Consider the following 27794-nt stretch of genomic DNA (forward strand, 5'->3'; position numbering starts at 1 on the left):
GAAACACCCATGGCCACACCCTTTTTCAACTACGTGGCTTAGGGACCCTTTTACTAAAGTGTTGGCATGCAGCAACATTCTGGCCGTGCGCCGATCTGGAACTACTGCTGGGCAACTGCAGGAGCCTGGCAGTAGTTCCCACCTCCCTCGCTTGCACCATTTCCGTGTTAGCGTGGGAGCCTTTACTGCCACCTCAATGGGTGGCAGTAAGTGCTGTCCCCCAAAATGGCTGCTCAGCACATGGTTCACTTATCACATTCCCATTTCTTTTCCAGCAAAAAAAGACAGCCTTTTACCCGCAGAGATAAAAGGGGGCCTCAGCGTGCGTCAAAAGCACATGATGATGCTAGCGCAGCCCCCCTTTTACCGCAGTTTATTAAAAGGACCCCTTAGAATTTTAGGTGCACCACGCTATAGAATACAATTAGCGAGTTATGCATATAAATCTCAATGCCAATTAGTGCTGATAATTGCTTGTTAACATCCAATTAGCTAGTTAACCAATTAAGTTATGTGTATTGTCATAGAATATGCTTCGGCTTCCTTGTGGATTTTCAGGCACCGTATGTAGAATCCGGGGTTTTAATGCATGCTAAAACCGCTATCAAACCTTAGAAATACAATAGAATAGAATAGAATTCAATGGGTTTTTCAGTCCAGTACATTACCAAAAGGTTCAGTGCGGATTACAAAAGAAATAAAATCAGGATCCCAAAGTTGCCATTAAGAACACAGGAAAGTGTTTGGGGTGCAGTTTTCAGACCACGTTTTTCAGTAAAAATATTATTCAGGTGTTATGAACTACCAATCAATATGAATACTCTAAGAAGTCAAGGACTTGTGAAGATATTGCATTCTTGATTCCAAAACATTCGTGGACGAATAGGCTCGAAAAGTGTGAGCAACATTGTATGGGGCAATTGAGAAAGAAAATAGAAAGCTTTCTTAATCACCAGCACATTTCATCCTCAGGACAATAAGAGTATTTTTCTCCAGCAACAGTTTCTCTCTCTCGGTTGATGAGATGATAAGCTTCACAATGCGTCCCGTCAGATAAGAGGAAACCTTGCATGCTCCGATGTCTTTTTTTTCCCCCCTTGATTTTTTAAACTGTGGAACGTACACAACAAACTTCTGACATATGGAGGGGACAATTGTAACGAGGCAAGCAAGGTCGACAAGTCCTCTTTCCTGCTAGTGCCAGCTGGCAGCCCTACACCAGATGTCAGGGCTGCCACTGAGCTGCTGGCAACGCTGGCATTCGCGGGTACTTGACAGCTCTTCCCATTGAACACACAAAAGGCTGGCACGAGTGCTTCCACTTGGCCCCAACTGGTGACCAAACCTTCGCTGGTAGTGAACGGCTGGAGAACGAAACGATGCCGTCTGCGTTTCTTTGCCGAATGTTCGGCGTCCCGTCCACGGCGATGTACTTAACACCAGACAGTAATTACTTTCAGAAAATGTTCCCCGCCGTAAATATCACTGTTCTACTCCCGAAGATTAGCAGCCACAGCCCCCTTCTCTAACTCGGGATGGCCCCGGGGGGCCTCCTGGTGGCAGGGTCAGGTATCGCTGGAAGGCACTTCTCCGACTGTCCTCCGTCTAGGACCGGAGAAGACGGGGGTGATCAATGTACTAGTCTTTTCCCTAACTAATTCTCAGCAGCAGCAGCGTCAGCTCGAGCGACTTCGTCTGAAAACGAACTGCTGAAATCTTTTCAGGCAGACACACTTTATCAAAACTTAAATTGCAGCACTCGCTGTTCGTTTTCTCAGCCCAGCCTTTTTTTTTTTTAATAGAGACAAATGGCTTGGAGATCTAGGTGCACTCCTTCCCCAGGCAAAACTGCAGGTCTGCTTTAAGTTTCGTATATGGACGAGATTCATGGAGTATCAACAGCATCTGAGCACGTCAGTTCTATCTCATGTAGTTTCCGAGGGCCCCCTGTTACTGATGGATGCGTGAAACGTGCATTAAGGTAGGTTTTGGAGGAGCACGGGGGGGGGGGGGGGGGTGTGCTGCTCATGGGGTCACATACGACCCTTGCACTTATGAAGCATTCGGGGGGGGGGGGAAGAAGTACTTGGGTGAAGAGGGCAAATACCGACCTATGCACAATCCTCTCCAAAACCACACGGTACGATGTGCTGTTTGCAGGAGCAACTGTTCAACCCCTCCAGTGCCTTTTCTCCCTGTATCTGCTCTCTCCTCCTCCACCCCCCATCAAGAAGCAGACAGTTTTCGTGAGGAGATCGCAGCTTTCCCGAAGTCACAGGCGAATGTGGTGGGTGTTGGGGATGGGGGTGGGGGACGATGTGTTTACTTTCCCGTATTTTTTTCTGTATGCAAATAGGCTGTGCCCCGATCTCCAACGTGCAGAGCAAAGCAGAGCACCCTGGTCCCCAAGCTGGGTATCTGGCACATACTCCCTTCCGTCTTAACTCCCTCTCCCCCCACCCCCACCTCCTCTTTATCTCTCTCTCTCTCTTTCCCTCTGCTGCTGCTGTGCCGTGCGTGTGGTTGTGATCCAGCAGCCGGCTTTCGTCCCAGTGATGATATAAAAAAAACATTCAGCCGGTGCTGGCAGTCAGAGGCTGTAAAGGCTGTGTCCCAGGAAGCACAGGCTCCCCGCACCCTGCACTGGTCGGGCACCCACAAGGGACTGATCGCCAGCTATCCCTCCGCAAAAGCATCTTTGACAGTCACTTAAGCGTGCGACCGTTTCGCTCTTAACGCTGGATTAACTCCCAATTTAATCTTTTTTTTTATTTCTACTTTTTTTTTTCTTAAAAGAAAAATCACTCCTCCAACTTACTTCCCCCCCCCCTATTCCTTCCTCCCCTGTCTCGAAGTCTAATCTTGTCTTGTGGTCATGGGGTCTATAATTTCATTCTTGTCTAGGCTGGTGAGAGCTCTCCTTGCTCTGTAAAGTGGATGTCAGGTGTGGATCTATGTTCTTGAAAGAACAAAGACAAAAGGAAGGAAAATCGGAGGAAGTTTGAGCCGGGAGGATGCAGGCTGTGTATTGGTACGCCCTTCTTCTCCTTCAGCCGACTCTCTACCTGGTAAGTTTCATTCACCCCTTTGTTCGGGGGGGGGGGGGGGGGGGTGGATTCCGCGCTAGTCTGCAAACGACACGAAATAGAAAATCGCTCGGATCTCAAACGAGACCACTTTGCTCCGGCAACTTCAGGAGGATTAGTTGGAAATATTGGCCAGAGCTTTCTGTAGGAAGACTCTTTGGTGATACCCGGAGCTGATCTCAAGTTTATTTTTGCCATTGCCTTTGAGCCCAGGCATCGCAGGTTAACGGCAGTGGACAGCATGATGCTCGCAGCTGACCTCTGAGCATGTTGAGATCAGCGGGCGCAGGCAAGGGGGAGGACTGATTCCCTCATGCAAGGAAAGAGCTAGGTAGATAAGGACGTTTAAGCTTTGTAGTTCTATTCTGGTGGATAACTTTACCTTTGCAGCTTATTCCTTCCAGCTCACTAGAATGTGGAAACTGTATGTGTGCACAAGCAAGCCAGGGGTCTGAAAACGTGCCCTTTCCTTAGCCTTTCAGGTGCCTGACACTATCCAGAAAGGTGGCTCAAAGCACCGGTCTACATTTTTATGTAAGATAACATGGCTGGCCATAATTTGAAAGAGGGAGACGAGGGGTAGGCGTTGTGGCACGCTCAGAAAGTACGTTTTTGGAGGAGGTCAGATATGTTAATATTTATGTACGTTTTCTTTATAGTCCGCCCGGACCAAGCCGGATAACAAAATGTCTTTTCTCATCCAGTATTCTCAGTTCATAAAGGTGTCACACACTATGCTCCTGTCATTTTATATCACAGGCTCTCTTCTCTTTCTGAACAAATGCATTATAGTGGGGTTAATTTTGGGGAAGCCACACTTTAGCGTATATATCTCTGTATACGTGCTATATATGTTGATGGATTTGTAAAATTGCCATTGAATAACTGCTTTGTATTACCGTGCTAGACATTTCAATATGCTTATGTTCTGTGGCTTCTATAGAAAATCAAGCTTTGCAACATAGCTAAAGACGATTAGGGAGAAAACATGTCCATTGGTCTGTCTCAAGAGGCGAAAGGCTATGATTGATACTCACCGAAAGCCTTAAATTAACAAGTTTTCAGCCCGCAAGTTCCGTGGCCTATGAATGGGTTGATATCTCTGAGAGCATATTACCGAGATGGCTAGGATCATATGGGTGGCAGTGGGAAGAAGAATTACCACCGCTATATTTTCTTTTAAATAACAGGCGCCAGTTTACACGGGTCTTGAACTTTTTCAGTGGTGTACTGAAATCCATAGCTCACCCCCACCCTTTTGGCTTTCCTGCACTTGCTCTACTTGTCCACCAGAGGGCACCACACGCCTCCTTTGGTCAGGGGCTGGCACGTTGGGGAAGCAGGTGAACACTGGGGCATCCGATGCAGCTGCACTCTCTCGAAATGTCACCTGCTTGTACAGTTTGAGCCTCACCAGACGGATGTGCACTACACGGAGGGAAAATCGATTCGCTTTGCTTTTATTTAGCAGTGACTTAAAGATAGTCTCTCCTTTATGCTCTTGTGGAGGAAGCCTGACTTGGGATGCAGTGAGACAAAGCTGGACAATCAGAAACGACAAGTTAAAAAAATGTACACAGAACTAGGTTAGGATGTATTGAGAGAATCTATAATAACTGTGCAAACTAAAAACCAAATAGACTGAATTGTATGTAAAAGTGCATTTAATACACCTATTATTATATACATAGTTTGCACACGGCCAAACCTTTTCTAAGCCTAAAGTCATGAACTTAGGTTGGCTCTGTAGCAGAACTAGGAAGTAGAGGAGACCGCCACGGGAATTTCATAGCAGATAAACTATAGTGTCATAGTGGAAAATAATATGTCAAAAACCAGAAGTGAAATCAATATGTTGTGTTAAATTTGAAATGTAGTGTTTGGCAGTTAAACTGTTTTCCTCTCATTACAACAACAGTGTTGGATTTATTCTAATGCGCTGCAGTCTGAACAACGAGAGCATTAATTCTCCTTTAATTGTAAACTGGGAGCATTTGAAAACCATTCAGTGTGCAAATTATGCTGATTCAATTACCGTTTAGTTACAGACTTCATTACCTGAATGCATTTTTTCGCAGGGGTTGGCAACACAGAAAGAGGACATTGTTTTCCTGCTTTACTGAAGACACGGCCATAAGTAGGAACAATAAAACCAGGGGGAAAAAAAAAGACAATTTAAAACCATTTTTTAGAAAGTTAAAAAAAAAAAAAAAAAAGAAATGTACTATAATAACACATAGGGAAAAAATTTCCCAGCATTGCCTGGGGCTTAGTTGCACGTCAATACCATATATTTCTTGCATACAGAGCCAACCTTTAAAGGTTAAACAAGGCCAGCATTAAATACCTGTAATAGCCTTTTATGCTGGCATTGAAGCACTGAAGCATGAATTCCTGATTAAAACTTTAATTGAAGGACAAAAACTTTCAAGGTGTAAAAATCTCACTGCTTTCTTTCCCCCACTGAAAGTTTCTTGATTTTAAGGTGTTCTTTTCAACAAAACGCTTACTGTGGTGACTAAAGGTGCTGTAACAAGCAAGGGTTCCCCCCCTCTCCTGTGCGTGTAAATCACGTCTAATTTAAGGGTGACAATGCAAAGGGATTTACACTGGCCTGCACCTAGTTTGCGCACAATGACACAATACAAGAGATTTCTAATCAGAAAGAAAATATGAAATAATGAAGCTTGGTACTTTCTGTTTTCTATTCTTCAGATGGTCAAATATCTGTTATTAGAAAGGACGATCACTCATTGCTAGAAAAGATACATCTCAATGATCAAAAATTCCATGGGGAGAAATAGTTTCCTTTTTATGAAAAGCTACTACTACATAAAATCACTCCAGTCTACACACCACTCTCTAGCTTGATTTATTCAGTTAGTCTCAGGTACAAGTAAACTGATCTTTTCTTTTTAGGGCTAGTCCTATAAAGACCAAATGCATTGTGTTATAAAAGTCATGTATGTTATTCGTAAGGCCTTTTGCATTTGAATCCAGGTAACATAACACCTAAATATTAAATGAGCAGGGTAGGATTCATTCTCATTTCTTGCCTGGACTGTTTTCAGTATGTTTATAATACGACACACTGAAAGAAAAATAAATTAGATTGATGCTTTTTTTGAGAGTGTAGCAAAACGCTATATGTGGCAATGGCAAACCTATTTGGAGGCTTCTCAAATGCAGGCCAGAAGGAAGGACTGTGGCATATTCGTACACTCTGGAAATAAATTCCATTAGTTATGGAGAAATAGAGAAGTATTTTGAGTTTGGAGACCACGTAACCACTGCTCAATGAAAGATATCATCTGATTTTCAACTGATTTCCATGCTAGCGATTTTTAACGAAATCTTTTAGGTCATATATTTTAAGACTATTGAAGTTAAGAAATCAGGATTCGCTAGACTCTAATTTACATGTTGAAGGGTGCATTTTTTTTTAAATAAATTAATCCCAGTAGTGGGATTTTACCACACCATGTTATGTTCAAAGGGGGAAAAAGTTGAGATATTTTTGTGACAGATTAAAAGGATATGTGGTTCTGTTTTTATTCTACTTTGCCACGATTAAGCAAATCATAGATATCAACAGTGTATTCCTCCAAAGATCTAAAACCAGTTCTGGGTACCTAAAGATCTTTATTTCTCTTCGTGTCTTCCCTTGTGGTGATTGAATAGTAAGTGCTAGATTTTAAGTTAGTCACCTGGTGGTATTATTTTTTTTTTAAACAATAGCCCAGAAATATAAATACTGTGCAAACTCAGCTAGTACGCATGTATCATTCCTCTTGGGCCATCCTAGGAAAGTTACACAATGCCCAGAGCAAGTAACAGGATACTGCTTACGACGTCCCTAGATAAGCAAGACATTTGCTAACTCAGTCAGTTTAGAAAGCTCATGACTGTAAGCAAAATCAGGGCGTCGTGTAAAAGTGTCCCTTGGTTTTCTGTTTTGCATGAATGTTTATTAGGGTAACCCCAAAATAGGTGAAGGATTTTGTATTATTACTGTGCAAGCCTCTTGGAGCCAATTCATCTCCGGGACCCAGAGGAACAGAGATTTTCTGGCCTTCTGATATCAAGAGCCCAGAAAGAAGGATGTGAATGAGCCACTGCTTACACTGATGGGCTGGGGTTTACAGGACTAACCCCATCTGAGAAGGTGGGGCAAAGCACTGCCAAGTGATTCCTACCAACAGTTAACTCATGGCGAAGAGTGACAAACCTTTGGCTCATTTGCAATCGTGTTTGCTTCCCCTGCCTTTTTTATTTTTTGGATATGTTAAATTAGCTACCACAAGGTGTAAAATTAAAAATCAGATAGCTGTGAAATCGATAGAATTTCGGTGGCAAAGTAGGTTCTGAGGCCACCGCATTTTCCCAGTCACCTAAATAGCTGAAAATCTGGAAGAGTTTGATGTTTGTGCAGTCTCTAGAAGTCAGGCCTGCCAAGTTAACATGTTTGGGAAATGGTTTGAAAGGGTTCATCTGCTTTTGCTTTGTTTATTTTACAGGGAACAAAAAAGGAGGTATATAGTTTTTGGCTACGGTGACAAAAAACACCTAGGCCAGCCTAGTTATTTCCATTTTTACTGCTCTAAAGTGTTGCTATTGTGATTGTTTTAATCTGGCAAGCACTTTCATCATAGGCTCTCATTTTTTGCCACAGGACTCCAAGCTACTGAAAAGCTCATATCTAGGAGTCTGTTTTCTTCAACTTTTTCTTTCTTCTCAGGTGAATCAAAAGAATGCATGTACAAACTGCGGTCAGGCTTACCAACCTTTTAAGGTCTTTTCTCGCAGTAATTAAAATATTAACTCATCTAATCAACTAACTTTGCAATAAGGGAGAAAATAATTGATCTTTGCATTTCTCCCTTCACCTTTATCGGGCGAGGTATCTGAACGTGATTAAATGTCAAACAATATTAGCTGACCTGCTTTGGCTGATGGCTGCAGCCTTTTATTTCAGATACAGCGGTAGGGGGAAAGCAAAGCTGTTTTAAGCTCTTTAATATTTCCCTGAAGATCGCATTCGAACTCCTAATTTAATGAATTCACGGCAGATACCCTAGCTAATAATTGGGGGGGGGGGGGGGGTGTTTGTAATGATTCTTGATAGACCAAGTGCTTCCAATTCCCTTTGTTTTGCTTTCCTACTAGAATTTATTTTATTTTTTAAATTCTTTTACACGTATTTCAGGTTTCCTCCGCCCTTTCCTTGTCTTCCGTCCCTTTCATTGTTGCTGTGTGGTTAGCTCTGATTGCTCACAACTGTGTTTTGGGTAAAGTTAGGCCAGTTGATTATCTGTTAGTTTAGCTCTCAACCAGCTCGTCATATAAGTCAGCATTCAACAACCTACTGAGTACTTTGTAAACACTGCTTGAGCATTTTATGCTGCACATTGACATATTGACGATTCTGCTTTAAGGATTGTGACAATAAACTGGAAAAAAAAAAACCCTCCACAAAGCTTGGCAAGCACTTCATCAAGGATAAAAAGGCTCTGCTGTAAGGATGTCACTCAATTTATTGTGAAAGTCGAATGAATTACGTTTAATGAAAGTGCTCCCTAGATGAATATTACCAGCAATTTCCTGACTTGGCTCTGTCAGATTGATATGAGGAAATGCCAACCCATATCAAAAAAGATCTCCAATCTCAATTACCATGCAAGCTCTTGAAGAGCAGTTTTTATTGATATGATATATATTGGCGGATTCTCAGTGTTAGGCAAAATTGCCTGCACTTTTAACAGGGCTGCTGATTTTGAAGTTTATTTTCTTTTGAACTGGAGCTAGCCTTTTAATAGGAAAATGTGATTTCATACCATAGAGCTCAGAAGGTTTACTGTGTTCATGAGCGAAAAAGAACCAACATACAACTGTTTGTATTAATGTAAAAACACAGACAATCTTTGATGCTCAACTATTCTACTTGAGTGCAATATTTTGCAAGGCAGTTAGAGTCCAAATTATATAAAAATCCCAGAAAGCTGTTCTTGTGAAAGGTAGAATTTCACCAAACCTCTCAAAAGAACGCCAGCATCTTTTGAATAGAAAATGCAACCTAATTTGCTCAAGGATTGATCGTGTTAGAGGGTGTCTTGGTCTATTTATTTTACTCACAATAACACAAATTGATGCTTAGGAAAAGCGGGTGTTTCCTTAGAAACCATCTGATGCGTGTTCCTTTGCTTTCGGGATTTCAAACCTTTATAATTTCTTCTGCCACTGACGAAAGGCAAAAGGAAGATGGTGCCAAACGAAGGAGTGGAAAACGGAATTCATTAGGGTTACTATATGGAGGGACACAGGTTCTGGACATTTCTCGTGAGAAAGGCAGAATTATGTTTCATCCCTTCTCTCTACTTCAGCTTAACCCATAGAAAATCCTTGCTTTTTCCACTGGAAAGCAAAGGCAGAAAAATAAAACTTTTTTTTTTCTGTATGACATCAATCCTTAGCCTGGACAACACTCTCTTTCACTTCAGAATTGTTCAATAATCAATATCATTGAAGTTTTTCACACTACCACAGATATTTTCGGTATTTGTAAATTCGACAATCATTAGCCTTGCATGGCAAATGCAAATACACTTCCTGGTTAGACTAGGAAGCTGATGCTTGCGTCTGACTGGGAAAAGCACATAAAGTGTCTATTAGTAGGACCGTGTGCACTTCCCTGCATTCCTGGTATCAACCAAAGCTTGGGTCTACATTTATGGAAGATTTTTTTTTCTAAGTCTCTGCATGTGGATGATTTCTTTGGAAATAGTCGTCTCTATGGGGAACGCTTGGACGCTTTAAAATGGATGTTGTAATATCCCGATGTTTGAGACGTCCCTCCCAACCCGCTGCCGCACTGGAAGTGAAGTGCTGTTTCAGCACCACGGACAGTTCTCAGCGCGAAATGGTTTCTGGTCGTGCAGGAGAACCACAGCATTTGATCTGGGAGCTTTGATGACTTTAACACTGTGGTTCCATATCCCAGTACTTTTCGGGTCAAGAGCATTTTAACATGTTGTAAACTGCATTGGTCCTGGAGGAGAAAGAGAAGGGAGCAGGAAAATGCTTTTGTAATTTTCCAATGTAGCTCATCAAACGTTCAGTTAAACGATTTTAATCTTGATTTTTTTTTTTTTCAGCATAAGAGCCCTAGACTTGGTTGTGGTCTTTCCTTATTTCACTTAACCAAAAACAACGTTGTTGCTCTCTTGGCACAGCCTCCACCAAGGCCAAAATATTGTCTGTAATGTAAAGTAGTCTTAAAAACCAAGACGACAGCAGTCATCCTTCTTAATTAGTTTCTGGAATGAAGTGGAAAGTAGAGCGTAATGGATTTAGGAACATGAGAGTGGGGGAAGAGAGTCTCTGGGGATAAATGGTACTGACTATGGAGATGCACAGGGATGGCATGTGTTTGGGTCTGTTTGTGCCTTTGTGTGTGTGTGTGTGTTTGGGGGGGGGGGGTGGAGGGAGGTGGGAAGGGAGGCAAGGGCTGCTGATTTTTGTGCTTGATAGGAGATGACAATGGGTATGTCCATAATAGCTATATTAATATAAATGTAGCTCTATCTATCTATCTATCTATCTATCTATCTATCTATCTATCTATCTATCTATCTATCTATCCTGTAAGTTTTTTTTATGTGTGTGTTTGTGTACATGTATGCTAGGGATGGTTAAATAGCACTTGCATATCTATGAGGACATTCCAAGGGGAGACCAGCTTCAATTATTGTCTGAAAATAATGAAGCCAGAAAAAAATACTGAACACCTTTATCTTGGTATACACATTTCTTTGCATTTAGTCTTGTAGATGGAGTCTATTAAAGCACTTCTTCAAAACCATTTGAATCCGTTAAATGTAATTTTAATGGATCCCTTAAATTGAAAAAACCTTATTGATTGGTTTTTCAAGGTAATGGATTAAAACAGTAACAGAGTAACAACTGGTAGCAACTAATTAATAAGGACACTTCTCTTCTAAGGATCAAATACTAGGCTCCCTCTTTTATTTATTCAAAGCTTTTGATTTAATTTTAGGCCTGCCAAACCATTCCTCTGCAAAGGACTGAAAGTTTGGCATTCTAGTCTTAGGTTGAAAACCAGTGTTATTTTTTTTTAGAACGCTATTTAGTAAAGCCGCTGAAGGTTTGCTTTCTAGTTTAAATAAGAGAGAATAATTAACCATGTTCCACAATCACATAAATCTGAAGTTTCTATTGAGAAACTGATCCTGTAGAGGTTTGGAGTTGACATGCAGTTGCCAATAAACAGGGAGAGTTGACAAGAAAAGTGTAGTTTGATGATGGATGGAAAGCCTTAAAATAAAGGAATGTGATGGGAATTGATTAGGCCACAGGGACAAAATTTTGGACAAGTCTTTTATTATAATTTGGGTCAGAGAAAAATATTCAAAGCACCCAGTGGTGGAACTTGCTACTGGTAAATAATGGTGTGTCACTTTAGCCTGTTACTAGAAGTTAGTCATTACTTAGCATAGCCCTGGAAATCATACTCCTCCATCAGCCAGATGACATTGCAGCTGCTCTACTTACACACTGATTAATGACATCACCATAGTTTTGAACTTGTGATTGTCATTTCTATCCTCTTAATCAGTACCGTCCATCTTTTCTACTTGTTGCCAAATGATCCAATTATGAGCCCGAGTGAGCTAGTCTTTTGAAAAAAATTCTCCTCCTCATCCTATTGAATTCTGATATATGGTAGGAAAATGAGACTAAAAGTATCAATATATACCCAGAAGCCAGCTAAATATTAACAGCAGTTCAGTTCCTCTCACATTACCTAGATAAATTAACTATCCTCCTCAGTTCATCCTTGGAAGCAATCAATGTTTATGTTTTACCAAAGATACCAATTTTTAAAGTAATCATAATGCACAACAGTAAAGCATACTTTGATGATCTAATAACAGTGTAGACTGATACAGTAAATATTTGTTTTTATTTTGTTTTGCAGTTTAAAAGATACAACATATCACAGTATTTCCCCAATATAACCAGGGAATTCAATGAGAATTACAGTGAGGTATCTGTGACTTTTTAATTCAGCTGGAACATCCTTACTGGCTGTGATATTGTAAAGTTTAGTATTGTTGGCAACATGAAGTTTTGATACTTTTTTATTCACAGAGGGATATTTCATGATAGGAGCTATTAATTCAATTTGTCACACTTTAGGTGCTACAGTCATGAATATAGTGTCCTTATTTTATTGTGTGTGATGTGATACCAGGGAAAATAATGGATATCAGTTCTTTGTTGCTCTTTCTACATCCACAGTTTTTGACATTACTTCTCCTTACAGCATATTTAATCAGTAGCATTTTTATTTTCCAAGCTGTGAGATTCATTCAGAGTCTATGTTTGATTGTTGGATACCTTGTTGACATTAGTAGTCATTTGGTGTGTGCTTTCTCACTGATGGTCCCAAGTCTCTTGGCATCTAACTAATTATTAACACTTGTACCCAGGCTCTCAGGCGGTTGTCTATCTGCTTTGTATGGAAACTAGATTCTCACATTTTATTTCCTGAGAAGGCTTCTGTCAAGAGATGAGCATCGAGCTTTACTGTCTTATTTTTTTTCTTGGCTGCTACAATAGAAAGATGAAATAATTTCCTTGTGTGAAGCCTTACCACCTATTCCAGAATCCCTCAGTCTAAAGCATTGGAAAAACAAACCACACTGTAGTCTTTCTCCTGACCATTAAATGTCTATAGGCAGCATGTAGCAGATACAGATAGAAATCACACATGGATGCTGCCTGCTAAGCATGGACCCAAGGATATGATGTTATGGGAGAAACATCTTGGTGCTATTACTTCCTTTTGCATTGGTGCTGTGTAGATGAAATTGGTCATACTTTAATAATCTAACTAGTAAAAAAGGCCCGTTTCTGACACAAATGAAACAGGCGCTACCAAGGTTTTCCTCATTTAGCAGTTGCCTGTGAGGTGCGATGCCCCCCTCCCGGCACCATCCCACCCACGGCGATGCATCCAGCCGCAGCCATCCGACTCACCGTGCCCATCGCACCCACCTTCGCGTTGGTTTGGCGGCGGGGGACCTGGAACCCCACCACCACAAGTCCTGTGTGCTGACTACGGCGTCATCGTCGGTGTTGGTAGCTGTGCAGGGCGGAGTTCTGTGCGTCTGACGTCATGCACGTGCAGGACATCAGACGCACAGAAGCCCTGCCTCCACAGGCTAGGAACGCCGAAGATGACGCCATAGTGAGCAGACAGGGCTTGTGCTGGTGGGGTTTCGGGTCCCCCGCCGGCAAAGCAACGCGAAAGTGGGTGTCTCAGGAGGGGGTTGTTGTGGGAGGGGGGTGCTGGAGGTCCTTGTGTTCAGCTGCAGCTTTAGGGGGTGGGTCAATGAATCTGTGGGCGGGTCTTGTATTTTTTGAGGTTTGGTGCGCGGGGGGGGGGGGGGGGTGTTGGATGTGGGAACAGTGGTCTCCGGAGTCATTTGCACTCCGGAGCTTTGGAGGTGCGTCCCCTTTCCGCGGGTGGGTTGGCAGGGGGAGGAGTAGGGAATACTCCTACTCCTCCTCCCCCTGCGTGGGTACGAACCGTTTGTTTAGTTGATTTTTTTTCCTGCCCTCGAAGCCATGACGTTTAACGCGAGGGCGGGGCACGGGTCTGTGGGGTGGCTTCACCACCATGAATCCACGAACCGTTCTGGGAGACTGACTGACTTCAGTGTCCTCAGAACGTTGAGGTTGCTTTTTATTATAGTAGATGACAATATAGATACTACAAAGATCTTTTTTGAGGCAGTTTGACACAGGAAATATTTCTACCTATCTTTGTGTGTGTGTGTGTGTGTTTATATATGTGTATATATATGTATATGTGTTCTCACATCAGCTTGTATATTTGTGCATAAAATAATACAATCTGAAATAAAGACTGAAAAATGCCAGCTTTGCCATGCAACATACTGCTGCTATAGGGAATTTCAGATTTTTACTCTTCAATTGAAATCATACCCTACATCAAGGGTGAGCAACCTCGCAACCCAGTCAGGTTTTCAGGATTTCCCCATTGCATGCACTGCCTCCAATGTATGCAAATAGATGTCATGCATATTTATTGGGGAAATCCTGAAAACCTGACTGGGTTGCAGCCCTCGAGGACCAAGGTTGCCTACACCTGCCCTACATGGTTTATACAATAATTTTCAGTTTACACAATTACAGCTGAAACAATGATAACTCATAGGAAGTATGGCATCAATATTCATTTTGATGAAAAATCTCACATGTGGTGCCTATTGTAACAGGGGGAGCTGTAGAAAGGTTTACTACTGGCACAAATGGAGCAGCACAGATTATGCCTAACCAAACCTTCTATAAGCTTTTATAATCTTTTTCTGAAAATGATATCCCTGGGGCTAGCGCTGTTTCAGCAGTCTGTGAGCCAGATCATCACCAACGTCAATCAGATATGAAACTTGGCAAACATCATGGTGGGGGCAGAGGGGAAGAAAGGTATTAGCAAAACTTCCATTTTTTTTTCTTCAATTGAAAAATTATATACGGTGTGTATATTATATATATTTGTTTGTATGTGTGTGTACATCTCTGGGTTAGGCTGCTGTCCCTTTAAATTACTAGAATCAATGACACCAATACAATGTGTAGGGAACGAAAAATAATCATGAGAAACATTTTTATGCAAACGTGTCCACAGAAGAATTTGAAGTAATCTAACTTGAAGCAGTAATAAAGTAAGTTTCAGAGATGAAATAAGATGGAAGAAAAAAGCCTCAAAGAGCTCCAAGTATAATCACCTTTGGAGCTGTAACTCTTCATCAATGGCATAAAAAAAAAACCTTCCAACACAGTCATCTTTTTAATCTCTACAATGTCCATTAGTGCAAAATTGTTTTTAATAAAAACACTTCTCTTATAATTTTCAGGGTATCTCAAATCTTTTGCAGCATTTTGGTCTGCTAGGTCAGGGTCAAACTTTCAGGGACTGCAAAAAGAAATAAAAATGGCTCAATCTTCTGAAATCAACAAACTTATCTTACACTAAACACACAAACTTCTTTATACTCCAGCTGATTCCATATGGCTCTTCACAGTGAATACAAAACGACCCCTCTTGTAGTCAAATGTGACATCAGATGCCTATACTGCTATAATCCAATCAAATCAGGTAGATTCAAATATTCAAAGGATGTTAAAAAAAATGGCACCATTCCAACTGAGCATTCAAGCCCTTACGTTTGAGCATATCTAAGTGAAAAATCCATTTCTGCACCTGCCATATCAGTATCTTCTGTCTTTCCCCTCCCCTCTGACATGGGCAACCCATTGTAACACAACACAGCACAGAGATTCAAGGCATGTTGCTCTCAAACACAATGTGCTGCCAGTGGTAGTGTTATTGTCTCTGTCGTAATGTTGCTTTTGTGCTTGTTCAAACGAGCAGATAGTTTTCTAGTGGTCTGTCCAATATATAACTTCTTACATGGACACATCAAACCATACACAACATGATCAGTTTTACAAGTGGTATTCATCTTCAAACAATATATATTACTCGTCAGAGGATCAATGAACTCAGCAGTCTGAAGTTTAACATCACATAGGGCACAATCCCCATACTTTTAATGGCTAACCAAAGGGACGCTGATTGCAGAATTCTCATCCTTAATAGGTAATTCAGATAGACATAGGATCTCTTTCAAATTCCTACCACTGCAAATCTCACTGAAGAACTGGCAAACACAGGTGAGGTTGTCAACACATTCCATTGTTTCTTAACTTCTGTTACCACACTGGGTGCTAGTGGAGTATATCACAAAACATGTCACTTGCCTGACGTGGTGTCAGCAACAGATCTCTGTTATTACATTTCGCTCTATTACAGGCTTTTTTAAACAACATGGACAGGATACCCATGTTGTTAGAATGTTTCAGACAGATCTTGAGTTTGTCTTTTAAACTTTCCATCCTCTGAAACCTGATGAACTGTGAAAAAGGAAGGCTGTCCTTTAAAGCAAGAGGATGACAGCTTCTATAGTCAAGGAAGGTGTAACTATCTGTCTTTTTGTAGTGCACAGTAGTGGGAAATCCATCTACCTCCTTCCTCACTACTACATCTAAAAAAGGAATAGTACAAAAATCAAAATGCATATAAAATTTATTTGGCTATGGCAGTTGCTCACAAAACTCACAAACTCTTCCAATTCAGGTACACCTCCATCCCATAGAAGGAAAATATCATCTATGAAGTGAACCCATAACTTCAACTTGTCAAAACCCCAGGCAGTGTAAACAAACTGTTGTTCAAAATCATCTATAAATAAATTGGCCACAGAGGGAGCCATAGTGGCACCCATGGCCACCCCAGAAATTTGTTGGAACAAATGATTGTGAAAGTGAAAAAAATTCGTATTCATAGGAAATGCTGCCAATTTAAGAACAAAAGCAGTGGGAACAGTCAAAACAGACCTCTGCAGAACCTCAAGGGCTTCATCCTGTGGTATCCCTTTGTACAGGGATACCACATCTTGGGTCACAAGGATACAGCACTGAGCACATTCCACTTCTTGAAGCCATCTCATAAATTCAGTGGAATCTTTGATATAAGTTTGCCCAGCCACCACCAGAGGTTGTACAAAACAATCTACATATAATGAAAGCGGTTCCAAAAGAGACCCCCTACTTGAAATGATTGGTCTTCTGGGAGGGTTTTCCAATGTAATGGATTTTAGGAACGGTATATAAACAGGCATTTTAGGATGTAAGACACTGAAAAACTGAAACTCTTTGTATGTAAAATAACCCAAATCCATACCCCTCTCCCATGATGTGAAAGATCACTGTGGTAGGGTCTCCAACCAACTCTTTGAAATCGTTCTGATTTAATTATTGTCTCTAGGCTTCAGCAACATAGGCACACTGAAGGGGATCCTCCCACATGATCTTCATTCCAGTTTCTTAAATTCTTGCAACACCAAGGGCCCTGTTTACTAAGCCACATGCTAATGCTAGAGACACGCATATATTCCTATGGGTGTCTCTAGCATTAGCTCCTGTTAACTTTTAACATGCACTAAAATTGTTAGTGCACCTTAGTAAGCAGGGCCTTAAATGTTTAAAGGTAGAGGCTACAGGATTGAGTGTTCCTGGTGGTATCCAATGAGATTTTTTGTGGACTATAGATCTGTTCACCCGATGCTCATCTCTATCTGCAAGATTCTCAAAAACTTCTCAAAATCAACTCTATTCTGAAAAGAGTTATGCATTTGTGTGGGAACAAAATGATAGTTCTTTTGATAAAATCTAATACTGTGCAGCTGACAGTGAGTATCTAGACCAATTAATAACTACTGACTCGTTTAATGTTGTGACCGAGTATAAGGTCGATCCTGCCGATTTTGTGGTAGGGGATGATCTTGTGATCTCTCTGGGTAGGTACCTCCTCATCTCATCCTCAATGGTCTGCCACCTTTGCTTCATCCCTGGTGACCTTGTCCTCACTCAAAAAAGGCCAGTTCAAACCCGAAGAGCTAATGTCTGAGAGCTCAGCCTCATCATCTTCTAATGATGGACACTAACTTTCCCTTTTCTTCTCCAACCAGGCATAGGCCTTATTTTCATAATTTCTTTCATCCCGCTGTAATTTCTTAATTTCCAATTTCTGAAAATCAAGTCTAAATTGATCGATCTTTCTTTTCAACTCCTCATGCTGTTTTTCAAACAGCTCTCCAGACACCTGCTGTTTCAAGGCTTCCAATGTCTTATTAGCTTCTGACTTAATCACTGCAGCTGCCTCTTTGGTTTTATCTATTGTAAGTACCATCAGATCTAATGTGCACTTGTTTAAAATGCTTACCCACTTCTGCATAAAATTCATAGCATTCAAAAATAACTAGACTCAAGGTCTGCAGTTCTAAGCAGGCCCCTATTAAAAACTTACCCACTCTTGATGTATAGCTGGCCAGGTTACCACATTTATGAGGTGGCTTTTGCACAGTGATAACAGTGTTCACTTTGCATGCTGGTGGGAAGCGGTATTCCAGAAACGTACAGTAGACAGAGCCGCATAGCAATACCAAACTTTTACACTGTAGGGTTTTTTTTGCAATTTTATTCATATTTACTTTTTGGGATTTATTAACCGCCCTTATGAAGAGACTCATCCAAGGCAGTGTACAGCAGATATAATCCATCTAGCAGCAGAACGTCTCTACATGTAACAGAACAAATCTTTCCTAAAATATAAAAATTAGGCTTATAGGAATGGAATCTCTCGGGTTCCTAGCATATCTGGTATAAATGGCTGTCTGAAACATGCTCATCTAAATCTAAATAAATTCTGGGCATGCACTGCAGAAAATGTGATACAGTAGTTAGATGACTCAGTGGAAACATCTGTCTCTCTGTTTCCAAAACAGAGAAAGCTAAATAGAAGATTCAGCACTGCACTACTTCATTCTCTTCTTTTACTGATGTTTACAGGTACTAACAGGGAGGCAGCACAGATGTGAAATTGCATAGGTTTAGGCTCTTTGACTTGAAAATGAACTTTAAGAGATTCATAAGAATATAAAATTTGCCAAGCTGGGCCAGACCAAAGACGCACTAAGCCCAGCATCCTTCCTCCTAAAGAGCTGATCCATGTTATTTCTTTGCAATGGCGGTTGATGCCTACTGAATAACTCCTAAACCAAATGCTTCACCCCTCATTTTGGCAGGCTGGAATTCAGTCGGAAATGCGTAGCCCTAAAATAGAGTGCTCCAAAGCACCTTACATTCAACCAGAAGGAACAGCAGAGCAGCATTTGCTATGCTTCTGTGCGATAAGACAAAGAACAATAAAATTAAGGAAAGCTGTATTTTTTTTTTGAACAGAGACCTTTAATTAACTGCAGATGATGAAAAATTAAAGGAAAAAAAAGCTCTGTTAATTGCTTAATGTGATTGTGCAGTAAACACAGCATGCTTATCACCAACATAGAATTTGCTGGCAAAAGTCAGAACCCTGATGGGAAAAACAAAAGAGGAACTTTTATAGCAGGGTTGGAAAGGAAGGCTCAGAACAGGAGTAATGTGTGGAGCATGTTTGCCTACGGAACCATTAAGCACTTTTGCTGCTATTGTTCTGACAATGCTTTGGTCCCTTTAACTTAATCTAAAAGCTAAATGGATGTAATTTGTGCAATTAAAGTCATCCCTGTGATTGCTCTCCAGCTTTGTTCTTATTCCTTGAACGTCCCTGCAGGGATCTGGGATGTTCAAACCCACAAAACCAAATATATTGAGGTACTGGACAATTTACTTTCCTCTTTCCCCTGGACTCCATGACGCCTGATTCACTTCTACCTCATCTGACCTCAACACAATCTTGTATTTGTTATCAACCGAAATGGCAAATGCCTTTACGGTACTTTGTAATCCACATTGAGCCTGCAAATAGGTGGGAAAATGTGAGATATAAATGTAACAAATAAATAAATAAATAGATCTCTTAAAAAATATCTTGTTGCTTTTGTGGCCATGCTTAACATTTTTCTCTTTATAAGAGCCAAACCTTTTCAATACCTTCCAGGAAAATGTTATGATCCCAACATGCTCCTGGAAAATTTGCTTCCTAACCTGCCTGCCCTCCTCTTTACAGCTCCTTTACTTCCCCAAGGCCTTTCCTTTGCTTGCCTCCTCTGTAACCTGCCTGTTTGACTAACCCCTGTTCCTTCCAATAGCTTTAAAACTTTCAGGCCTTATTTAGCTTTAAAATCAGTGATAAAATGCCTCTGAATTGGTGACAGCTATCACCCTGTAATTGTCTAGGCTGATGGTGCTCTAAACATCCTGCTCCTATCATTCAAGTGCTTGCAAAAGCGACTTATTCAAGTGCTTGCTAAAGTGTCTTTCCGTTGAATTCTAAAATATGGGCATGACAAATATTTGGACACTTAAGGGCCTTTTTACTAAGTTGCATTAGCCATCTAACATTGCTTTTAATGAGTTCTAAGAGAGCAGCATGTGCCAATTGGAGTGGCCTAGTGGTTAAAGCACTGGTTTTGCAAGCCAGAGGTGGTCGGTTCAAATCCCAGGGCTGCTCCTTGTGATCTTGGGCAAGTCACTTAACCCTCCATTGCCTCAGATACAAACTTAGATTATGAGCCCTCCTGGGACAGAGAAATATCCAGAGTACCTGAATGTAACTCACCTTGAGCTACTACTGAAAAAGGTGTGAGCAAAATCTAAATAAATAATTGATGCGTTAACCCCAAGATTCTATATAGCGTGACCAAAATTGTGCACGCAAATCCAGTCATATTCTGGATTTGCATGTGCAATTTATTTACTTAACAAGCCAATCAATGCTGATAGTTTCCACTTAACAAGCAATTATTGATACTACTAAGCATTAATTAGAATTTATGTGCACAACTTCCTAGGCATATTCCATAAACTGGTGCATGTAAATTCTAATGCCAAAAAGGAGGCGTGGCCATGGGAATGGAATGGGCAGACCGTGGGCATTCTGAAAATCTACACTCGGGGTTATAGAATATTCTGCCCTTATCCCTTTTGTGTCTACTTTTATGTTTACTCCCTTCTTATCTCTCTATTTTTTAGTATGTTAGCCGCCCAGATGTATTTGACGATGGGCGGGTTAGAAAACCCATAATAAACTTGAAATGAGAATACTCCTGCTCCTTGCCTAACTTAGGTGCCAGTATTTATGCCAAGTTTTACTTGGCATAAATGGACACACCTAGAGTTAGGCATTAATTAGCATTTACGTACACAATTTGCTAAGTGTATTCTGTAAAATGGTGCACGTAAATTCTAATGCGCACTGACAAAAAGGGGGTGTGGCTATGGGCATGGAATGGGCAGGCCACGGGCATTCTGAAAATCTCCGTGCAGATTTATAGAATACACCTACTCCGCAGTTAACTTAGACACTGGTATTTATGCCAAGTTTTACTTGGTGTACATGGATGCACCTAGGGGGGTGCTTTTACAAAGGCGTGCTGAAAAATGGCCTGCGGTAGTGTAGGCATGGGTTTTGGGCATGCACCGATCCATTTTTCAGCGCGTCTGTAAAAAAAGGCCTTCTTTTGAATTTTTGCCAAAAATGAATGTGTGGCAAAATCAAAATTGCCGCATGTCAGTTTTGGGTCTGAGACTTTACTGCCAGCCATTGGCCTAGTGGTAAAGTCTCACGCAGTAACCAAGCGGTACTGACCTACGTGCATCACATGCCACTTGGCACGTGGCTGATAAGCGTGGCCAAAAATAAAAATTATTTTTCAGACGCGTGTATCGGGTGCAAGCCAAAGATGAAATTACCGCAAGAGCCACGTGGTAGCCGGGTGGTAACTCCATTTTGGCACGCTTTGGGCATGTGTAGACTCTTATGCAGCTTAGTAAAAGGACCTCCTAGAATTAGATGCAGGCATGGCCACACGTGTATTCTATAAACCAACTAGGCATATTCTTTAAACCATGCTTAAATCTAGGCGCGGTTTACAGAATACGCCTGGGTGGAAATATTTTCAGTGCCGATTTTTCAGGCATCATATACAGAATCTAGTCCTAAACTGCTAACATGGAAAGGCCTATTTTCAAACCATGTTAGCTGTTAACCTGGCAATTTTAACATGTGATAACGGTTAACGTGGGTCCAGTACTAACAGTTAATGCAATGCCTTAGCAGTGTTTCTCAACCCAGACCTCAGGGCACACCCAATCAGTCAGGAGTTCAGGATATCCACAATGAGTATGCATGAGATAGATTTGCATACCAAGGAGGCAGTGCATTCAAATCCATCTCATGCATATTCATTGTGGATATCCTGAAAACCTGACTGGCTGGGTGTGCCCTGAGGTCTGGGTTGAGAAGGACTGCTTTAGCAATTACCATGCAGTAATTTCCATGTTAAGAGTAATATGGAATGACATGAAGAATGAGCAGAGAGTAGCTAGAGTCTGCGCCTTACAGTTAACATGGAGGCACTTATCCTATGCAAAGTGTTAATGCTGTAGATAACATAGCACAGTTTTCACCTCAGCAGGTATAGCTAACTGTATCGTGCTATCTGCAATGCAGTTAACATACGTTCCTTTCTGGTGGCTGAATGGGAAACCACTGCGAACTCCCCCAAGTGTTAGCGGAGAGGTTTTGCAATGGCTGTGCATTCATGTTGGCAATTGATAGATGGTAACTGCAAACAAAGCACTTCTGCACTTAAGTAGATAGGCCACCATGATCAGTTAGGTAGCAGGCTGGGACTACACAAGTACATAAGTATTGCCATACTGGGAAAGACCAAAGGTCCATCAAGCCCAGCATCCTGTTTCCAACAGTGGCCAATCCAGGCCACAAATACCTGGCAAGATCCCAAAAAAGTACAAAACATTTTATACTGCTTATCCCAGAAATAGTGGATTTTCCCCAAGTCCATTTAATAATGGTCTATGGACTTTTCCTTTAGGAAGCTGTCCAAACCTTTTTAAAACTCCGCTAAGCTAACTGCCTTTACCACATTCTCTGACAACGAATTCCAGAGTTAAATTACACAGTGAGTAAAGAAAAATTTTCTACGATTTGTTTTAAATTTACTACATTGTAGCTTCATCGCATGCACCCTAGTCCTAGTATTTTTGGAAAGTGTAAACAGACGCTTCACATCTACCTATTCAACTCCACTCATTATTTTATAGACCTATATCATATCTTCCCTCAGCTGCCTTTTCTCCAAGCTGAAGAGCCGTAGCTGCTTTAGCCTTTCCTCATAGGGAAGTCATCCCATCCCCTTTGTCATTTTCGATGCCCTTCTCTGCACCTTTTCTAATTCTACTATATCTTTTTGACATGCTGCGACCAGAATTGAACACAATATTCGAGGTGCGGTCGCACCATGGAGCGATACAAAGACATTATAACATCCTCATTTTTGTTTTCCATTCCTTTCCTAATAATACCTAATATTCTATTTGCTTTCCTAGCCGCAGCAGCACACTGAGCAGAAGGTTTCAACGTATCATCAACAACGACACCAGATCCAGTGGCGTTCCTAGGGGGGCTGACACCCGGGGCGGATCGCCGATGCGCCCCCCCCGGGTGCAGCGCCCCCGACCCCCGGGTGCAGTGCGACCCCCCCCCGGCGAAACGTGACTATCCCCCCTCCCCTTACTCTGCTATCCCTGGAGGCATATTTTCAAAGCACTTAGCCTCCCAAAGTTCCATAGAAACCTATGGAACTTAGCCTCCCAAAGTGCTTTGAAAATATGCCTCCTGGTGGTCTAGAGGTACCTCTTCGTCTTCGGGGCAGGAAACAGCCCCCTCTTTCCTACCTGGAGCGCTGCTGCTAGCTGCCCTGCATCCTGTCCTGTGGTGAGTCTGGCTCTCGGCGTTTCAAAATGGCCACCGAGATTTGAAGCAGCCTCGCGAGACTTCAACTCTCGGCGGCCATTTTGAAATGCCGAGAGCTGGACTCACCACAGGACAGGATGCAGGGCAGCTAGCAGCTCCGGGCAGGAAAGAGGGGGCTCTTTCCTGCCCCGAAGACAAAGAGGTACCTCTAGACCACCAGGGATAGCAGAGTAAGGGGAGGGGAGGGGGGAGGAGAGAGATGACAGGGGGGAGGTGAGGGCGTGGAAGGGGCGGGACAGGGGACGTGAAAGGGGCAGCTCTTCCAGCGAAACGACACCCCCCCGGTGCATCTTTACCTGCTGGGGGTGTGGCGCGCATCTGTCAGCAATGCTCGTTCCCTACTCCCTCTGCCCCGTTATAGGAAATAACCCGTTCCGGAGCCAGAGGGAGCAGAGAACGCGCGTTGCCGACAGACGCGCGGCACCCCCCCAGCGGCGTGCACCCGGGGCGGACCGCCCCTACCGTCCCCCCTTAGTACGCCACTGCCTAGATCCCTTTTTTGGTCCGTGACTCCTAACGTGAAACCTTGCATGACGTAGCTATAATTCGGGTTCCTTTTTCCCACATGCATCACTTTGCACTTGCTCACATTAAACGTCTACTGCCATTTAGACGCCCAGTCTCATAAGGTCCTCTTGTAATTTTTCACAATCCTCCCGCAATATAACGACTTTGAATAACTTTGTGTCATCAGCAAATTTAACAACTTGGGCATTCGGCACACACTCAGACGTATCAACCCCCGCCCCCTTCAATACCACACTACAAGCCGTATCTTCGATAGAATTGGATTTATTTTGGCCGCAGCCAGGAACATCAAAATTGTTACAACTTAAACAAATTACATTACATCTTCTAATAATCATTATGCCAGCATTTGCATTTCTACCCGGGTACACAGCTTCTACACGTAGTTGCATATTCTGGGCCACAGGCCAAGCCGTACCAAGCCCCTGTGGCCCCCTGTGCTGTTTTCCAAGCACCCAACGCCACTTGGTGTCTCCCGTTGAAGGAGGCACCTGCCACATTTACAAAATGACGTTCTAGGCCTCCCGGCCGTCAAAACCAGGAGACAAGCTGTATACACGTTGTTTCCTTATAACAAGGCTGCTCACATGCAAGTCTACCATTTGCATCAACTTGATAACTTTCCACACAAATCTTTCTGCAGCAGTAGTTACCCCAAACTTGTAACTGTTATGTGTCAAGCTGCTGTGTACCCATTGCTGCTGTGCGTAAACATTTTAGTCTAACGCCTCGCTGCAACAAACCTTGCCTCTCAAGTGGGTGGGCGGGTGGGCGTTGCTCTTCTCCTGCCTTCAAATTCAAAAGGACTTCCTGTGCAGTTCGAATTCCTTTCTCCTCCTCCCTTGCTCCTCCCCTTCTTTCCTGCCCACTCCCCTTGCTACCCCTTGTTTCCCTCCCACTACTACCTCTGCTCTCTAGCTGGCCCTCCCTGTACCCTCCCCCACACTTCTGTCTTCGCTGGCCTTCAGCCCGGTTGTGGTCGGCCCCCCTTTAACAGATGTGCCTGGTTCTTTACCTCACTAGTTACTCCCATCTCTAGGTCATGTATAAATATGTTAAAAAGCAGTGGTCCCAGCACAGACCCTTGGGGACAGGGGCGTATCTGCGTGGGGCCACAGGGGCCTGGGACCCCGCAGATTTCGCCCTGGACCCCACTACCACCGACCCTCTCCACCTCCCACCCGCCCACCACCAACCCGTCGCCGATCTTTGCTGGCGGGGGACCCCAAGCCCCCGCCAGCCGAAGTCCTCTCTTCCGTGCAGGATGCAAGTTGCAACGCTTCCTGTTCTTCTGAGTCTGATGTCCTGCAAGTACAACGTGCAGGACGTCAGACTCAGAATTTGGAACTCAGTCTGACGTCCTGTGCGTTGTACGTGCAGGACGTCAGACTCAGAAGAACAGGAAGCATTGCAACTTGCAGCCTGCATGGAAGAGAGGAACTCAGCTGGCGGGGGGTTGGGGTCCCCCGCCAGCAAAGGTAAGTGACAGCAGCGGGGGAGGGTTGGCGGCGGCGGGAGGGGGTGGAGAGTGTCATTGGTGGCGAGGGGGGGGGTCTGGCAGTGGCGAGGGGGTCCGGAAATGGCGGGGGATCGGTGGTGCCGGGGGGGGGGGGGGGCTAAAATGTGCCCCCTCCCTCTGGCTCTGGCCCCCTCTACCTCCAGAGTCCAGATACGCCCCTGCTTGGGGAACCCCACTAACTACCCTTCTCTATTGAGAATACTGACCATTTAACCCTACTCTCTGTTTTCTATCTTTTAACCAGTTTTTAATCCACAATAGAACACTACCTCCTATCCCATGACTCTCCAATTTCCTCTGGAGTCTTTCATCAAGTACTTTGTCAAATGCCTTCTGAAAATCCAGATACACCACATCAACTGGCTCACCTTTATCCACATGTTTGTTCACCCCTTCAAAGAAATGTAGTAGATTGGTGAGGCAAGATTTCCCTTCACTAAATCCATGTTGACTTTGTCTCAATAATCCATGCTTTTGAATATGCTCTGTAATTTTGTTCTTTATAATAGTCTCTACCATTTTGCCTGGTACCGACATCAGACTCACTGGTCTATAATTTCCCGGATCTCCTCTGGAACCTTTTTTAAAAATCGGCATTACATTGGCCACCCTCCAATCTTCCAGTACCACGCTCGATTTTAAGGATAAATTGCATATTACTAACAATAGCTCCTGAAGCTCATTTTTCAGTTCTATCAGTACTCTGGGATGAATACCATCCGGTCCAGGAGATTTGCTACTCTTCAGTTTGTAGAACTGCCGCATTACATCCTCTAGGTTTGCAGAGAATTCATTAAGTTTCTCTGACTCGTCAGCTTTGAATACCATTTCCGGCACCGGTATCCCACCCAAATCTTCCTCGGTGAAGATCGAAGCAAAGAATTCATTTAATCTCTCCGCTACGGCTTTCTCTTCCCTGATCGCCCCTTTTACTCCTCAGTCATCTAGCAGTCCAACTGATTCTTTTGCCGGCTTCCTGCTTTTAATATACCTAAAATTTTTTTTACTATATGTTTTTGCGTCCGACGCAATCTTTTTTTCGAAGTCCCTTTTAGCCTTCCTTATCAGCGCTTTGCATTTGACTTGACATTCCTTATGCTGTTTTTTATTTTCAGTCGAGTCCTACTTCCATTTTCTGAAGGATTTTCTTTTAGCTCTAATAGCTTCCTTCACTTCACTTTTTAACCATGCCGGCTGTCGTTTGGACTTCCATCCTTCTTTTTTAATATGCGGAATATTTTTGGCTTGGGCTTCCAGGATGGTGTTTTTGAACAGCATCCACGCCTGATGTACATTTTTGACCCTCACAGTCACTCCTCTAAGTTTTTTTTTCACCATTCTTCTCGTTTTATCATAGTCTCCTTTTTTAAAGTTAAACGCTAACGTATTTGATTTCCTATGTATACTTACTTCAAAGCTAATATCAAATCCAATCATATTATGATCACTGTTATCAAGCGGCCCAGCTCCACTAAGGACTAGGTCTAGAATTTTTCCTTCTCTCGTCGGCTCCTGTACCAGCTGCTCCATAAAGCTGTCCTAGATCCTGCAGTGCCTGGCAGATTCTATCTGTTAATGCTGTGGTACAAAGTTTTTTTAAACTAAATGGAAAAGACTATGGAGATTAGTTGATAAAATTTGCTTTTTATATTTTTATTTTGCCTAACACTAACCTACAATTCCTCCTTTAAACCCCACAATTCCTCCTTTAAACCCCAATCTTTAAGTTCCCAAAGCACAAAGCAAAATAGTGTTCACTTACCAGAGAAATGTCCTCTTCTCTCGGAACTTCTCAGAAAGAAAGTTCAGTGGGACCTTTCCTCTTTATATAGTTTGGAATCTAAGGGGCCTCTTTTAAACAGGCTCTTTGAAGCTGACTCAGCAACCTATGCAAGTATTCTACTTCCCCACACCTTAATTAACACTTAATTGAGGTTGCTGGATGAGCTACCTCTCCAGCAGCCAAGGAACAGAAAATAACTGCCTTTTAGAATGAGTTTTTGGCTGTTTAGTTTCTACTTCTAGAAAAGGTTTCAGTTTAAAACTATGGGAAAAATGCCTATTTCGAGAGAAAATTTCAGTTTAAAACTATGGAAAAAGGGTTTGTACACCATCCAGCTTATAATCGAAAGTGATCGCCGGCCATCTTCTGACACAAATCGGAAGATGGCCGGCGATTTCTTAAAAGTGGCAAAATCGGTATAATCGAAAG

At 42.5% G+C, this 27794-nt stretch overlaps 1 protein-coding gene across 1 annotated transcript in view; it reads left to right on the forward strand.

Moving 5' to 3' along the window:
- The first annotated feature begins 1942 nt into the window (after window positions 1-1942).
- The window catches only part of NXPH1 (neurexophilin 1), a 628822-nt gene continuing 602970 nt past the window's right edge, over window positions 1943-27794 (forward strand). The window contains exons 1-2 of the mRNA XM_030201049.1: window positions 1943-1981; window positions 2905-3068. Of these exons, the coding sequence (XP_030056909.1) occupies window positions 3015-3068 (54 nt within the window). The 5' untranslated portion in view covers window positions 1943-1981; window positions 2905-3014. The remainder of the gene's footprint in view (window positions 1982-2904; window positions 3069-27794) is intronic.

This window comes from Microcaecilia unicolor, chromosome 1 (genome assembly GCF_901765095.1).
Source record: "Microcaecilia unicolor chromosome 1, aMicUni1.1, whole genome shotgun sequence".
NCBI lineage: Eukaryota > Metazoa > Chordata > Amphibia > Gymnophiona > Siphonopidae > Microcaecilia > Microcaecilia unicolor.